The sequence below is a fragment of the Thunnus maccoyii genome, chromosome 14 (assembly GCF_910596095.1).
Source record: "Thunnus maccoyii chromosome 14, fThuMac1.1, whole genome shotgun sequence".
In the NCBI taxonomy this organism is placed as follows: domain Eukaryota; kingdom Metazoa; phylum Chordata; class Actinopteri; order Scombriformes; family Scombridae; genus Thunnus; species Thunnus maccoyii.
The window spans coordinates 18525974-18542778 of NC_056546.1; the positions used below are offsets into that span (position 1 = coordinate 18525974).

At 37.6% G+C, this 16805-nt stretch overlaps 1 protein-coding gene across 8 annotated transcripts in view; it reads right to left on the reverse strand.

The window, feature by feature from the left end:
- Window positions 1–2336: 2336 nt before the first annotated feature.
- khdrbs2 (KH domain containing, RNA binding, signal transduction associated 2) overlaps window positions 2337–16805 on the reverse strand; it is a 75726-nt gene continuing 61257 nt past the window's right edge. For 2 of the 8 annotated variants that reach the window (XM_042432691.1, XM_042432687.1), the window contains exons 7-14: window positions 12290–12372; window positions 11614–11672; window positions 9848–9944; window positions 7884–7953; window positions 7410–7460; window positions 5610–5693; window positions 4405–4471; window positions 2337–2380 (exon numbers count right to left, since the gene is read on the reverse strand). In XM_042432691.1, coding sequence (XP_042288625.1) covers window positions 9850–9944; window positions 11614–11672; window positions 12290–12372 — 237 coding nt within the window. In that variant the 3' untranslated portion in view covers window positions 2337–2380; window positions 4405–4471; window positions 5610–5693; ... (1 more) ...; window positions 7884–7953; window positions 9848–9849. Of the gene's footprint in view, window positions 2381–4404; window positions 4472–5111; window positions 5694–7409; window positions 7461–7883; window positions 7954–8631; window positions 9945–11613; window positions 11673–12289; window positions 12373–16805 lie in introns of those variants that run through there. The other 6 variants (XM_042432690.1, XM_042432684.1, XM_042432688.1 and 3 more) reach the window with 5 other exon arrangements.

Sequence of the window (16805 nt, forward strand, 5' to 3'; positions counted from 1 at the left end):
CATAACATTTCACAGCTGGTTTTATGTTGACCCAGGGTGAACTACTTCACATAGACGGCGGTTATGAGTGAGAGGTAGCGACAATGAGGAAAAGGCTGTTTGAGTACACTTGACTAAATATAATTTAGATACACTAGAGGTATAATAAAGAGAATTGTAGCTACAAGCTCTCATTGAACCTATCAAATGCGTATTATCAAAATGAGTGGTTTTGTTTGAATCTATAAGATGTATTTTGTACGCTGTTGACATCATCACAGAGATGAGCTTTAGTGTAGGATGAGAATAAATAAACAGCCTCTATGTAACCTTAATATTACTCTAAATCCTATTTAGATTTGGTATTACATATACATATATTTGTGTTGCTGTTTTGGTGGAAAACATACCTTCATTAGCCAGCATACTGAGGCATATTAACACCTCATCCTCTTTACCTCTGCATTTTGTGGTTCACTGAAGCCCCGGTTGCCAAGGAAATATTATGTTTATTCATAAATAGCTATTTGTAATCTGAATATGGAGATGTATTAGCAGCTTGTATTTGCATTATGCATGAAAACACTCTCATTGGGAAGAGATTCAGTCTCCACTGTTTGTTTGAAGACATTATTCAGGGGGAATTGGTTTAGGTTTCATTGAGAAAGCCCTGTGCAGGTTCACACCTTGAGCATTAACCGTTAAAACCACAATAATAGATGCAGATTTTGTTTTTATTGGGTGGAATATTATATTTCATAGCGTTTATTTGCTACCGAAAAAATATCTTGTGCATCAGACCAGCACTTTATTAGTAAAGATGTTTTGTGTACTAGATGACTTCATCACTAGAAAACATAGTAAACCCAGTGTACTTGCTGCTTAGTGCAACACAACATGTCAAAACTCATCACTCCAAAAATATCTCTAATGAGCTGAGGGGGTAGGCAAAAGGGAACTAAGATCAGATATAGTAGTCACAACTTTGCACACAACTTCCAAAAAATTGCAGCTCAAGCTATACATCCTCACCTTCTGTCACCTGGCTTAGATCCCAGCCTGCTGTCGCAAGGGAAACAACATGAAAATCATCAAAACACGTCAAGGACTCTGACTCTACACACCGTTTCATCACAAGAGCAACACTGGTGAAGAGGCCCTTTCAGACTCGGGTGATTATAAGCCCTCGTTTTCTATTCTGGCTCATCAAGCAGCTGTCTAAACAGAGCTGAGTTTGCTCAGGTACTCGTCCCTGGCTGGGGGGGGAAACGCTGTGTGTTAGAGTTATTACCATGCACTGTTTTGCATCATTCAACATTTCTGGGTACTCGCCTAGATCCTGACCCACTTTGGTGTCTTTGTGTTTCCAATATTTAGATCAAGTGATATCGAGGAAGATAAATGCCATGCTGTCTGACAGGCTGTGCAGGGTGTATGTCACGGAGCAAATGAATTAAACAAACGCCAGAATCAGGGGTGGATGTTTTGATGAAATGAGTGTGCCATACAATTGAGCAGATTCATGAAAGCCCTTTCCATCCAAGAAGATAAGAAACGGATAATCTTCTGCATCAAATCTGACTTGTTTGCAGTGCAAGCATTTCAAGTTGAACATCATGCGAGAAACTGCGATGTGATGTGCCTGGTTTACAATGATATCGATTTATTGTTTTGTAAATCGAATACAAACAAACTAAATTCAGAAAGAAGACATTCGTGAACATTTTATTTGAACAGAGTCCATATTGCTTCTATCAATCTCAAGCGTTAATCACTGCGTGCCATATGTAGAGCTGCAGACGGCACCATTCATTATGACTACCACTCAGAAAATGACACAAGGTGTGAGCTGTGACCGGCTGCTGAAATATATTCCGGCAGCAGTGACGGGTTGGGCTCGTAAAGTAGCTGTGACATTTGGCCAGAACGCCAGCAGTGGGCCCGACTTGCTTAATGAACTAACATGTTCATGTTGGCAGCACTAAGTGAACCATTTATTAGTGATCTGGGAACAGACGCAGGGTGTACTCAGGTTGGTAATGACAGCAGCCGCCAGATGATACCACCTCTCAGCGCGGTTAAAATAAGGTTTAGTTGTGTTGTGATTTTCTTACATGTTGAGTTACTTTTACTTTAAGCCACAAGAATGGCCAAATAAAATATATTTCTATGATAAAACTGAGCAGAAAGAACGTTACTCTAAAACATTTCTATTGCATGGTAAAAACCCAAGGACTTCGGCAGCAGGATGAATCATCTTGTGTAAATTTTGGCTGAAATGATCATTTGCTAACCAGAGGACAGAAAACAAAAAGAAAACACCATCTTGCTTTGGCTTTACGAGTTTTATTGTCCACCAGAAATTCAACTTAGTGTTTGGTTTGCTGGTCTTCATAGCAACCTGCAACACAGAAAACAGAAGAGACAAAACAAACATTGCATACTGAAAGTCAAAAAATAAATGCAAATTTGAACAGTTTGACATTTTGGGAAATGTGCTTATTCGCTTTCTTGCTTGGATGAGAAGATTGAAACCACATTTACACATGAGAGTGGTATCGATCTTCTCATCTTTACTCTCGACAAGAAAGTGAGTAAGTGTATTTCCCAATCTAATCTGAAGAGCTATTCATGTGAAAAGTACATCCTCATCTGTCTAAATTGATTCTATAAATGTATGACAAATGACACTTGTGTCCTTGCTGCGCAGTAGTTTCTATATGCAGCAGGCCTTTGAGCCCTCACTCTGACATTTTGGCTGGTTGTGCATCAAATGCGGTACGGCAATTCTCCTCGATCCACTGGCTGTCTCTTTATGAATCCCGCAGTTATAATCTGTCAACATGCGTCTGACATCCAGGGTGATGTTCTGTATGGAAATGCAGCTTTTAGCAAGAGACAATCAGCTCGTCCTTGAGATAGAGATGGAAAGAGATTGACCTCCTCTCTCCCACCTCAACCTTTTCAAATGAGCTTTTATTGTCTCGTTAAGGACAAATAGGTGCAATTATTCAAGAAAATAAGGCACTAAGCATGACAATTGGCATGAGTGAACAAGCAGCCATCATTTATTTGTTCACACATCCCTTGACTGAATTAGTGAGTACAGCATGCTGCATATCTGAGGATGTCTCTCTCTCTCTCTCTCTCAGCCAATTTTGAACATAAGCAGATGGTATCATTACGTCACCGCAGGATGCGTGTTGGTAACTCAAGATGTACAACATGTATATTCAGACATACATGTATACATACATATGTATATGTATGTGTGTAAATATTTATGCATTCTTTTTCTTTTCCCGTCTCATTACTAAGTCGGTGACACCAGCAGAGTAAGATTTAGGACACTTTCGTGGGAATAGTTTGACATTTGGTGAAATGTGGTTACTTGCTTTCTCACCCAGAGTAGATGAGAAGAGCAATACCACTTTTTATATCTGTATTGCAAATATGAAGATACTGCCAGCAGCTTCTGACTAGTTCATGCCAACGTCCAAGTTGCAATTATGACTTTCTGAGAGCTCCGATATATCTGATTTGGAGCTTCATAATACAGAAAAAATCAAGCAAAGAGGGACACCTCGCATCAGCCTCACGTCAGCCAAAGTTCTTTATATAAGTTGATTGAATGTAAATTTACAGTATTTTTAACCCTCACTCAATCAACTCTGTAATCACACAACTACCTTGGGCTGTCTGATGACATGAACGTTCACAAGTCGTAAACATGGGAATTTTTCCTATCTATTCTATGATCTTTACTATGATCTTTACGGCATAAGCACAAAGACCAGACACATGAAGAGACAGCTAGCCTGGCTCTGTCCAAATGTAACATAATCTGATTAAAAAGGTTAGGTGTTTCCCCTTGTTTCCTGTGTTTGTGCTAAGCTAAAGCTAACTGGCTACTGCGGCTTTAGCTTCATATTTACTTTACAAACCTAAAAGAGTATTTACCAAAATATTTAACTATTCCTTTAAATAAAAGTTCTGGTTTTGAAAACCTTTTGGCCAATGTTAACCCCAGTTAGCATAGGAATTGTAAGAATGGTGAACACAAGCTCTGCTGGAACACATTTCTAATGTATGAGGTTAAGGAAATAGTATCCCAAATGGGTTTTAAACAGTCCAAACATTATTTGATGGCCTTAATGAATGCTGCCATTAACTGTTTGATGGTCCAAAACTAAGCAAAGAAAGTGCTTTTGATCTTGAAAGAACTTGTTCATGGCTTTATTTCTTTAACCACGCTGGTCTGGATGATAACTGTTTCCAGCAGAGTGCTCAAGTATTTTTGCAAAAACAAGAGCCAGACTTTAAATACAGAACAAATAAAATGCAAATTCATAGTCAAAGATTAATTGTGCGAAGGTTTTTCTAATGGTGAAAAGTAACAGCTGACACACACAAACACCTGCTTACCTGTGAGTAATCTTTCCCATCATGTTTCATGTTTCATCATCTTTTCTCTCCAAGTCCAAATTTATCTCTGTGTGCAATAAATAACCGTTGATATAAACACAATGTAGTTTTCACAGAAACAGATGCATAATCAGAGAGTGTTCACTAAATAGACTAATATGTATTCTATTAAGAAAGTTGTGGATGCATAAACAATGTTGCCAAAGGTGATAAACTTGGCAAACCAACAAAACAAACAGCTGCCACTTTTTTTTTTTATGATGCCCGAGGCTGCGGCCCAAGACTGCTTAATGGACAAGAATCACTGTGGATTCATGTGTGGATTAACGGCAAAGAGATGTGAAGACAGCTGCAAAGTCTTTAAGCACCTTAGACTCCATTCTTTGTGCAAAACAAGAAGAAAGTACAATGAGTAATGATCCTTTTTTATGAAATCCTTTTTTGTAATCTCGTAATGTGAGGGGAGTTATATCAGTGGCATTCACTTTAAGAAATGCATCAACATCCATAGCAGGCTTTGGGATTTTGGCTGTTCTTGGCTGGATTCGAGCTGGCGACGGGCTTGTTATGAAAATGGATCTGAAAATGCCTTTGGCAGAGGCTGCTTGAACATCACTGGCACACACCGAGTTTCCAGCAACACTGATGACTTCCAACTCATAGGTGCAAGTAAACACGAGAGTTAGTCATAAACAACAAGTCACAGAGCAAACTTAGGAGGGAAAGTGGGGTTGAAAATAGGGAATTTACATTTATTTAATTATAGCTGTTAAACCATAATGCAACACTGAAATTTCCACAACTAGACATACAATATTTTTTAGTTCTTTGGCAGTTTTATAACCTCTCCAGGTATAACAAAACTGGACATGGATTTGTTCAATAACCATCCAGGAATGACTAAATCTGTCTGAACTGCTGAAAAGATGCCTCAGAACATGTTGTTTCCTGTAGATTCTTTAAATAAATAGTACATTGCTGAAACTCCCCACAGATTAAGCCTTGAGAAACATATTACAATGTGATCATTTTGTCATATTACACAGTATCTATTGTCTGCCTTCACTTGATTGTCAAACTGGAAACATCTTGTTCGTTTTGGATCGAGATGACACAATAATTCTTCATGTAACCTCAAGAACTAAACGTTTCCAACTCGGTGCTGTGGAAAAATGGCTTGATGGAGAACAATCTGAGATACGTACCGAGCTGCTCTCCAGACTGACGGCGGAGCTGAAGATGTCTTACAGTCTTCAGTCTTCTGGGAGCAGATTCGTGCGCCTTCTGCTCTGAAAAGAAGCCCGAGTAGAAAGTAAGTAGAAAATTGGAAAAAGGCAACGGAAGCATGATGTGTTACAGTACAGCACAGACAAATGAGAATATATATCGCAACGAGATTGTCTAGTAATTGTACAATACCACTAAACAGCAGTTCAGCACAGTATCATTTAAACAACACTTGTAGCATCGTATAAATAAGCCAAACACTTTCAATTCCTATTATTTTGGTCACCATTTGGGAGGTTCAGTAGAAGCCAATAACTTACTGAGACACCAAATTTAAGATACAGTAAAATGCTAATTGCAATAGTGCATGCTGCCTTCATCTAAAGTTTGCACAAGCTGTTGTTCAGGCAACTGGCCTGTCACTGCATGATAACATGGTGTGTGAAAGAGAAAGGTGCAGCTTTTCATTAAGTCTTCAGTTTTCAGCCAAAAACAGAATGTTCCTGCTGAACTTCATTGATTAGGAGGATGTTAGGAGGATGTGGAAAAATGAGCTCTACTTGTTTCACGAGGTGTCAAAGCTGAGAATAACTACTGCTCGTGACTGACTTTGTTCTTGATTAAACATTATAATGTATCTAAAGCCTGCTGTAACAAGGACATTTGACTAATTTCTTTATTATGAAAGCTGATCCAATTACATTGTTTGAAAAGAAATTCTCTCAGCTCTGGAGATTTGCTCTGTCTGTTTCCATCCATTCATGAAGATGCTTTTAAATATTAATTGAGTGTGATACAAACTTGTGGGCTTTTTGATTAAAATCAACAAATTTGCTGTAGCATATTTCATTTTAGGAAAAAAATTATGACAATATTGTGAGCAAAGGGAACATCACAGCTTATTGTAGCCTTATAGGAGAAATCTAACATAATTCTGCAACACCGAACAACTAATGATGTTGTATATTGCATTTGTGGGCCAATTTTGTTCACAAATCTAGTTATGTATTATCAGCACAAGTGTGCAATTAAGTCAGCAGGTATCTGTCCGTAGGGATTATGTGTAATTGTATTTAAACAGATTGGAGAGTGTAACACACATACTCAGTGATAAAATAAACAAAGTTCTTCAGTTTAGTTCTCTATATTAATCTCAAATTGCGGCCTCTTGAAGCCAACCTCATATAGCCACTACTCTGCTGTTCTACTTATCGGATGATTAATGATTTCTAATCACATTGCAGTTTTAGTAAGATTTTGTTTCCTTTATCCCTCTTGTTTCCATTATTTTAATTGCATGCTTTGCTGTTTTTTTAATGAGCTGTCAGAGTTATAAAAACTGCGCGCTGTAACATTTTGTAAATGGTGTTAATTGTGAATTCATGAGAATGCGCAGCGAGATGGAAATTACGTTTTAATCCTTTATGAACAGTACGCACACACAGTGAGTCACAAAGAATGTTACTCTTAATCGTAAAACACAAATGGACACATTCAGTATGATTGAGCACTCAGTTGCAAACTTACTCCTTCACATAGACTGCAGCTGGAGGTTTATTCTGTTAGAAACTGTTTGCTATGAGTGAAATTCTGTTTGGAAAATAAAGTCTGCCATGGAGGCCAAATGCACTAAACCTACTGATTTTCTGTTAATTGTGTCTCATTTAAATGTTACTGGAAAGTACATGTAAATCACTACTGACCACTGATAAATAATTCTCTTTTTTTTGTGAAGCCGTCACAGTGTTACTACATTCCTGGTGAATATATCCACTCACCTGTTTCATTCCTCTCTGCTTTGACCAGATCACACTACAGTGCTTCTATATCTATAAGGAAAAACAAGACAGTATGATAAAGAAAATGTCAATCTCATGTTGCATCAGTAATAAACAGACTAAATTACAAACTGCATGCCATATATGTAGTCATTACATTTCATCACTGTGAAAAAAGTAAACCAATTCAAGGTAAATTTCATGAAATTTTATGCAGGAGTTTGAACAAATTTGGGGATTTTATTCATATCACTGATTAGTTTAGCTCGCCGAACATTATTTTAGTGTCGTTTATTGAAATTTATTATTTCTTTTATAATAATTTAGCTGAATTCTTTCTGGAGTATCTAGTTAGAGATACTAAGGGGTTTTTAAATCATCAGTGCATTTATTTGGGGTTAAACAGGGCAGGTTTACTTTTTTTTAAGTGGAAGTTAGATTTGAGTATTAAATTAGTATTATTATTATTGTTACCTGCTTAGTGTTTAGTCTTCCTTTGAGTCCCATGATCTACACTCTTAATGAGAGCCAGGCTTCAGGTGTACTAATCACAAAAGAGAATTCAAATTGCTAAATGGACTTCAGCTTTGATGTTTAAAGCACGTAAAATTACAGTGCATATACAGCTCTCTCAGGTTAAATGACAGGAATGCAAAAAGAGGTTAGCAGAGACATTGATGAGTTGCAGATAAAAGACACTGCACAAAGTGCGCTGTTTTTCCACTCAGCAATAACACACTACCAAGAGGGTGAATAACGACAATGTCGACATCCTGTATGGCTCCATTATGCTCTGCACGAGCCGACTTCAAACTCTGAGTGTATTTAAGGCATTATGATGGTAATATATGAGGATTTCTTACCTCTTTTAACTCCATATCATTCTCAGAGTCAATCAGAGTGTCTGTTTAATGATGTAAAACTTCAGAGGATGGATTAAGAAAAGAAATTTATTAGTTTCTAAATAAGAAATTCAAGGACGATTGAGCAGGAATATAAATTGTTTAACAAATGATTCATTTGGGACAGGCTGGCGGGCTTTCTTTATGAAACGAGTTAGCTGTGACCTGAAATCATGCAGATGTTAAGTTTTAAAAACAAGAACGGTAAATGGTCGTGGTGACAGTTACGTTAACACACTGCAGAAAAAATACAAATTTAAGGCTCCATAGCAACCTATTTAGAGAGTCTTACACATGGTGTTGTGGTTTATGCTGTTTTTATTAAATGCTTTATGTACAAATACAGATTACACACAAGAACAAAGCACTCATTATAAATTACACACTGTACATTGCTGATTGCTTTCAACCCAAACCAAAAAAAAAAAAAAATGTTTTGCACGAGTACGATCTCACATCTTAGAATATTTAAAATCACGTTACGCTAACTTTAGTCTGCGTTATCAACTCAGTTTTAACATGATGTCATCAGAGTTTCATATAGCAATTGTGGGGAAACTTGAAGATTGATTTAGTTTACTGAACATTAAACATTTTTTGGAGAGATGTGTAGGTCCGTTAGTCACTTTGTATTCAGGTCTTCAATTCTGGGAAATGTAAGGTTTCCATCTGTTGCCTTTAATGGAGTTCATGAGTTCATTTGTGTTCAGAGCAGTGTGTGGTTCCTCTTTTTGCAAAACCATGCAACAAGTTAACGCCACCACTGGAGTTATACAAAGCTAAGCTTCTCAGACCGATCTGCGGAAGCTTCAAGCCACAAATTAACCACACACCTGCCCTTGATTTATTTTCACTGGGCAAAATAATGAATACATTTACGGAGAGAAATTTGACGTGTAGAAGCCAGTCAGAATCTCATGAGGTTACCTTTTCGCTCTGAGGTATTAGTCTGGAAAACATCCACTTAAAACTGTCTGAGCCCCAAAGCCAAACCAATCAGCGAACTGCAGGGAAAGGGGATTGAGGTTGAAAACCGATGATTTTAAATTTTAAATGAGCGCCACATTTGCTCACCACGAAGGCAAAAATATTGTGTAGTCTGATCCCGGCATTATGGTGGTTGGCTTGTAAACTTTGATTATTGCGGCATTAAAGGCAATAAATGGAAATAGTTTTAAAATAACTAACAGGAGAAAAAAAATCTGCAGTTTAATGTCAAAAAACTGAAATGACCACAGTTTTTTGGGCAGACAGCGGTGGAATGAATGGCATTTAGACAACCAATTTTAAGGACATCCTTCCCGTTTCTTTTCATTTCCTCTGTACAGTATTTTTCAAAAAAATTACTCCATCTATCATAAATAAAAAACATACTGCAACAATGCTAAATTTTGTGGATTTATATGCTTTATGGGGTTATTTTTTTGTTTCAGTTTCTGAGGGAGACGGGCAAAAAAATGCTGCTACAACATTTTATGAGTAATTTAAAAAAAAATTATAAATAGTCTGAAATCGGAGGTCACATATGTGGAGCACCTTCAGTATCTACCATAGGGATGTTTTCTGTAGCCCCCTCTTGTCAGCCGTAGAATTGGGGCTTTGAGACTGGGTCGGGTAGTTGGCCACTCCTCCTCTGCAAACACAATATAAAAAAAACACACACACACATTGCAGAAAGCTGCATTCACTGCACTGAGAAAGCTGATGTCACAATGTCAAACTGAGAGCACAGCTATTGTATACTATCCTCCCACAATCCATTTAACCAAAGACAAGAAAATTCAGGGAAGTAAATTCCATCTCAGGTACTACAGAGGCTTCTCTCCACAGAAAATTAATTTTATAAGCTCTTTGCCCTCTGTTGGACCAATACTGAGATCTGACTGTCAGCAGCACCTTCCTCAGAGCCAAATTACATAAAGATGGCCACCTCTGCTGCATGGCACATTGCACCGCGTCCAAATAAGAAAGTGTTTATGGAGCAGAAAATCAAATCATTGCCCTCTTGGTTTTGGTTTGGTCCGACCTCAACACCTCAGTGCACAATTCATTGTGCTGAAAATGAATGAGCCTGCAAACCCACACTGGCAACCAGCTTATTGCCGCTATCATGTGACAACATAGTAACTCCACTTTTGGTGATTTTAATGTTTTTGCTTAAGTTGAATGGTTTAAAACAGGGCTGACGACTCATCGGCTTATGAAATCCGTTAAAAAAAGTCTTACCATTAAAAAAAAAAAAGTTAAAATGAAGCAATTTGAGCAGCTGGTGTTATGGGGATACCTTTTTTTTTTTTTTTTTTTACCTGACAGCAGTGTTGTGTGCACAGCAGAGGTTACTCAGCCAATAGTAACAGCTTTTCTGGACTAAGCCTATGAGGGCACATATCCAAAAGGCAAAACACACACAAAAAAAAAACACCTTTACAATGGGCAACGGTTAGTCCCCTGAGCTTCTACTGGCACATTTACTGTTCTAGTCAAATGCAGCTTGTAGCCAGGAAGGTAGGAGGGGTGATGCATGCAGGAGTGGCTCCCTGGGCGAGGATGATTAGAAGTGGGCCGGAACCACAAGGCTTTTCCTTTATTCCTCTGCTGTGAAACATCTTTTAAATATCAGCACAGCAGCAGCAGCAAGGATTGTGTGGCCAAGACTTTTTTTTCTTTGTCAGGAATGAATCAAAACAAGGTCCAAAGATGTTTGTTAATAAGTTATTTTTAAAATCTTACACCGTGTCCATGAATTCAGCTAATTACCTTTAAAATAACAGAGGCAAATAACTGTTGGGCTTTTTTTGAAATATCACTGGCTTAAACTGAAGTGCAAGGATAGCCGTGGAATACATTTCAGCAGAGGAGTTGTTATTACACAGTGAATGTGTTGAAGATCTGACTGTGACAGTAATTAGATGCAAATGAACTGTAATGATGCCATAGATATTGCACAACCTAATGCTGGACTCTCTTAAAGAGCGTGTAAGGCTGCAACCAACTATTATTTTCATTATCGATTCATCTTGTCTGGTCTAGAAAAAAAAATCAAGATATCTTACAATCACAATTTCATAAAGTCCAAGGTAACATCTTCAAATTGCTTGTTTTGTCTGACCAACAGCCCCAAAATCCAAAGATATTAATTTTATTTTTTTCATACAAAACAGAGAAAAGCAGCAAGCGTTTTGATACATTAGACAGTTTAGACAATTTGTTTCACAAGAAAGAGTGAGTCACATTTGGATCAGTTATGTTTGTAGTAGCTCCGAACAACAGTCGTGCAACACATTAAAACAGGTTGTACTTACCATAGTTGTTGTAGGATTCATCACTGGTTCCATGTCCATACTCATAATATTCTGAAATGCTAAATCAGACAGAGTGGAAATATCACAGTCAAAATAAAGAATGTATTTAGATATTTTTGTTTCTGTTGGATGTGGAAAGTTAATTCCACATCCAACTCAACTTCTCTACCCTGTCTCTGGCTTTCAGCTCAACTTTACTTAAGATGTAATTCTTTAAAAACAGGATACAAATACATACTTTTGTTTCTAAAAAAAAAAAGCTAAGTAATTTCCTAAAACATCTGCGCCCTGTAGCTTTTAGCAAAGGTTTCTCAAACAAGAGTAAATAGTACATTTGCTGGGGACTATTTTCAGCAGCAGATTAATACACATCTACTGCGCTAGTGAGTATTTATAGCAGCAGGACAGTGTATGTGGGGCTGACTAAAAAAAAATTACAGTGCCCATGTTCATCATAATGAAGGAACATGTCACCCTGTGCAGCGGTGTGACTCATTGATGTGTTTTTAATAGTTTTTGGACAACACTGGAGTTTTATGGCACACAGAGTGATGACCCGTAAGACAGTTATTGACAGTGGATCTTTCACAGGCTAAATAACAGTAGACGAATGGTGACTGAAAAAGCTTTTTTTGTTTATCCAGCATTTGTGTGTTTGCATGTGTGTAAACATCACCTTTTTGATGGATTGCTGTAGTTATCTTCATAGGCTTCGTAACTCTCATCATCATATTCTCCACCGTATCCATCATCGTAGCCCTGCGAGGGAGGAACGCTGTAAGCATTAAAGTTGCCTTGTCTCCTCATCTCTATCCAGTCGGACTGGTTAGAGATTAATATAAAAACAATCAATACGTAGTTCCACAAGCAAAGTCCATTACTTTGTGTCCATAACAGGAGAGGAAACGGGGAAAAATTCATGTCCAACAGAGATTATTGATTAAGGTTTGCAGGGGAACATGTCTCACTAGTGGAGCCTAATGGACACCTTCTGAGTCTTAAACTGCGATATGGATCTCAACTATTGATAAGTAGCTACTCAGGAAACAGGCACAAAAATCCAGCAAGTAACTACAGTAATGTTCAATAAAAATAAAGACAGCATATAGTAAAGACTTCTTAAATGTATATACAGTACAATAGTGTAGTTCAAAAATTAAAAAAGCCCATTCTGTTGTAAAGCAGGTAAAACATAATACTCTTGTTTGTATATTTCTCATAAACACATAGCACTGTTCTCCTCTTCGAACACAGATCCTTCTGAGAAAGGCCTCCATTGTGAGGAAAACACCAGCATGAGGAAACTGATAGTGTCAGGATTTCATTTACAATGACATTATGCAATGTAATGTAATTATGTAATGACAATAAGCTGTCAAAATGTAATTTTTTTCTTGTCAAAGGTACAAAAATCTCTGCAGTGAAGAGGCTACTCCTATTACAAATCTCTGTGTTGAGCCTCAGCCTCTTTCCTCCACTTTGTTAATCCAGTTAGTGACAGTTTATATCTACAGAGGACTCTGTTCTCAACCTAGTTATGCAAGTAACCTCATTTTGGATCAATTCAAGTAAACATCATAACTCAGTTAGAAGAACAAACCACAGGAGAGCTGGCTAAGAAGCCTCTAATATTAAATACTCTGATATTAAATGGGTTACTGGGGCATGTGAACATCTAACTTCAGTACGTTGTCATCTGCAAAAACCCTCCAGTGTTCATATAATATTTCACAGATTAGCAGATTAGCAAAATGATCATCAATTCCTTCTTGTGTTTTAAACATAGCTGGACACTCAGAGGCTTGTTGCAAGTGGACTGATCTATCTGACAAAGTACTCCACATAATATTCTGTTAAATGGTTTAGCCATAACAGCTTAACCTAAATAAAATGTTACCTGTACTTCCAGCACAGCTCAACAGGGAAACATTGTCTAAACGAAACACAAAGAAGTAATTTTATGCTAAAAAGACTATAAATGTGGCAGATATCCACTTGACATGACTAACTCAGACTGCTGAAGCCTCATATAAGCTTCAGATAAACTTTTAAATGCCTTTTTGCAGAAAATGACAGTTTGGACACATTGTGGATTTTTTTCTCTGGATTTTGGATCCCATCACTTACATTGAAAGCACATTTGAAGGGGATATTTTAATAGCCAGTATGAACAGGAGGAATGATTACGGCGAGGAAAAACTTCCTTCAGTGTTCATGTGGGCACCTGACTGACCTGAAAAACCATGAAACTATCCTTTAAAGTGCAGGTTTTTCATCATGATCCAAAAGCTTCTACCCCTTTCCAATTTCAAATCAAGCTCTACTATGACATGTTTCTTCTACTCATCAAATGCATTTCAAAGCAGCAGGATACATTTAAAGCCTCTCTGAAGGTGATTTATGCCAGACATGGTCTCAACAATGCATTGCTCTGCCATGTCTGCCTGTAACAATTGACTAATATCATCTTGCATTAGGTGTGGCTGCTTTTGGTAATGCTTTGTGACACAAAAGCAGACACATCAGTGTGAAGGACATCAAGTGCAGCTACGCATTACAAAATCATTTAAGGCACTAACACACTCTCCTGTCGGGTAATGCTGATTCAAACAGCTCTGGTTCCTGTGTAGCTTTATTTGTGCAAGCATGAATTTGACTAAATTAAAGTTAGGGATTATGTCAAGGATTAAGTTGTTCAGGGGATCCAATACTCCTTCTTTTCATACACGAGTCTTTCCCCACAAAGGCAGAGTCAGAGACCTGCGTATCTCAGTAATTGACCATTTTGTTGGCAATCCCATATGACAGAACTCTCCACACTGGCCCATAACAGTAAAGCAATCAGTGGATTAATTTCAGTAATGTTTTATGAAAATAAAACCTCCCTACATTAGAAAAAATTATAGGAATGTGAAGGTACAGTATGTAATATTTCAGTTATTTCCACTGTATTTATTAAAGGAGGGATGTCAACCAATGGACCTTAATATTTGAATACCTTCAGGCATACAAAAAATACCAGTGTTGTTCTTGGTGAATTGAATATACAAAATAAATAACTGTTCAAACGATAACAAGGCTGAATTCATCTGAACACATCAGAGCCCAGTTTACAGTCGTTGGTTGTTTACTGGAAAGATATGTGTGTGCTCATCTCACTGTGAGGCAGCAGGCTATTGATAAAGTTATCTTGGTGTCATGCTGCTGTTTACATTTCCTAACACAGCAATTGTATGTCTGGTTTGTGCTTTTTCACCTAGAAATGTTTTTTTTTTAAACATAGTCTCTAAAAAATATTCTCCTTGACTGGTGCTCTGGGTCATCACTTACTGTTAATTGACTGCTCTGTAAACCCCTCCCGCTGTCCAATCATAGCTCAGCAGCCGTAACTATGCTAGAGGCAAACTAGGGTGTTTTGCTATTTATACTTGGTGAGGCAGCTGATATACAAAATAGACCTCAGAGTCCGAACTGAACTTCAAATCAAAGCAGACACACACAAGCTAAAGCAGAAAAAAGTTTTTAGGCACAATATGTGTTGAAAAGATCACCAATATTAACATAATATGCCAACAAGCATCTATGTGATGTTGTGTTCAACACAAAAAAGGCCGGTGTCTTTTTTTTTTTGTCTTTCCAAAAACTAAAACCCAAGGAAGAAAAAGTAAGGAATACATTAAACAGTGTGTTTGTCTGCTCTTATGTGGCTTTACAAATGTTAGCATGCCCAGCTAACTATCTTACGCTTGCAGTGATGACCTAGTGTAACTTCCAAAGGAGCAAGCAGCATATTTTTTAGCTAACTGTGTTATTTTGTAGGGTTACATGATATGTTAGAACAAAAAACACATACAGGGCCGACAAAGCCATATCAAAAATACAATTCAATTCAATACAATTCAATTTTATTTATATAGCGCCAAATCACAACAAAAGTCATCTCAGGGCACTTTTCACATGGAGCAGGTCTAGACCGTACTCTTTATATTTATAAATACAGAGTTAACCAAATCCAAGTTTGAATTTGCTAGCTAGAGCTGATAACATCTGCTAGCGCCATTTGTAACTTCAGCTGACAAAATTGATGGCCGTCACCTAGAAATGAGAACCCTCAGCTCTGTGTGAAATGAATTTCAAGTGCTACATCTGCTATTGTAAACTGTGTGAAAGACTGGAAAGCTTGGCAGGCATAGAAGTAACAAGGGGGCATGGAGCTTATGAATGTCTGCTTGCTTTTATAGGCTGCAGTACTTTTTGAACAAAAAATGGCTAATAGAGCCAAAATCCAGGCATCATGTCCAGGCAAGCATCTGTTAAAAAAAAAAAAAAAAAAATCTTCCTGGTGTTAACTGTCCATATTCTAAGACAAACTGGCATTCACTACAGCAACATACCTTCATGATTTTAATGAGTTAAGTTAAATGATTACTTTTTGAGCATACAACTCCCATGAAAATTTACCAGCATGGCAGCGTGGGCACTTAAATCATTATAACTTGGTTGCGTCTATACCCATAAAGTTCACCAAAAGTCTCTTCTCAAGTAATTTCCCCGACTTTTTCGCTGTAAAATCTGCTATACATGTATGGTTCTAACTGACAGGATTTGTATAGCAATACCGAAATGTTCATGACATTAATCATTACTCTGACTTATCTGTAAGCTGACCTCAGTGTTAGTTTGATACACAAAACAAGCTGTGTTCAGATTAGACAAGGTAGTATGTGTATATATTCCAGCCCCTAATTAATGAGGCTTGATTCTTCCAGTTTGACACTCGTCTGTAAAAACAATTAACACTGGTCCTTCTTAACAAGGCAGAGGAAATAAATCAAATGTTAACACAAGGGTGGAGAGTCCTCGCTCAGTGTAATTAGGACAGCAAGAACCTAAAGGCCCTTAGCACTGTGCTTCATTATCAATTGACAAGCTGTATGTCCCTTGACAGTGACGGATCTTCATAGGGAGCTGCCTGTGAATGCCTCTCCACACAGCAGAATGGGGAGGAAAATGAGATTTGCAGCCTTTTGTCTCAATGAATAGATGCCTGCTCTTCATTGTATTCTACCTTTGCAAATTTAATCAGCGTGCACCTTTTTGTTGTAGGTTATAGTCTTAATTTATGAGTTTACCTTTGAATATATTTAGTCAAATTGTGTCATGGTTTCTCACCAAAAAAACCTTGATTTCAT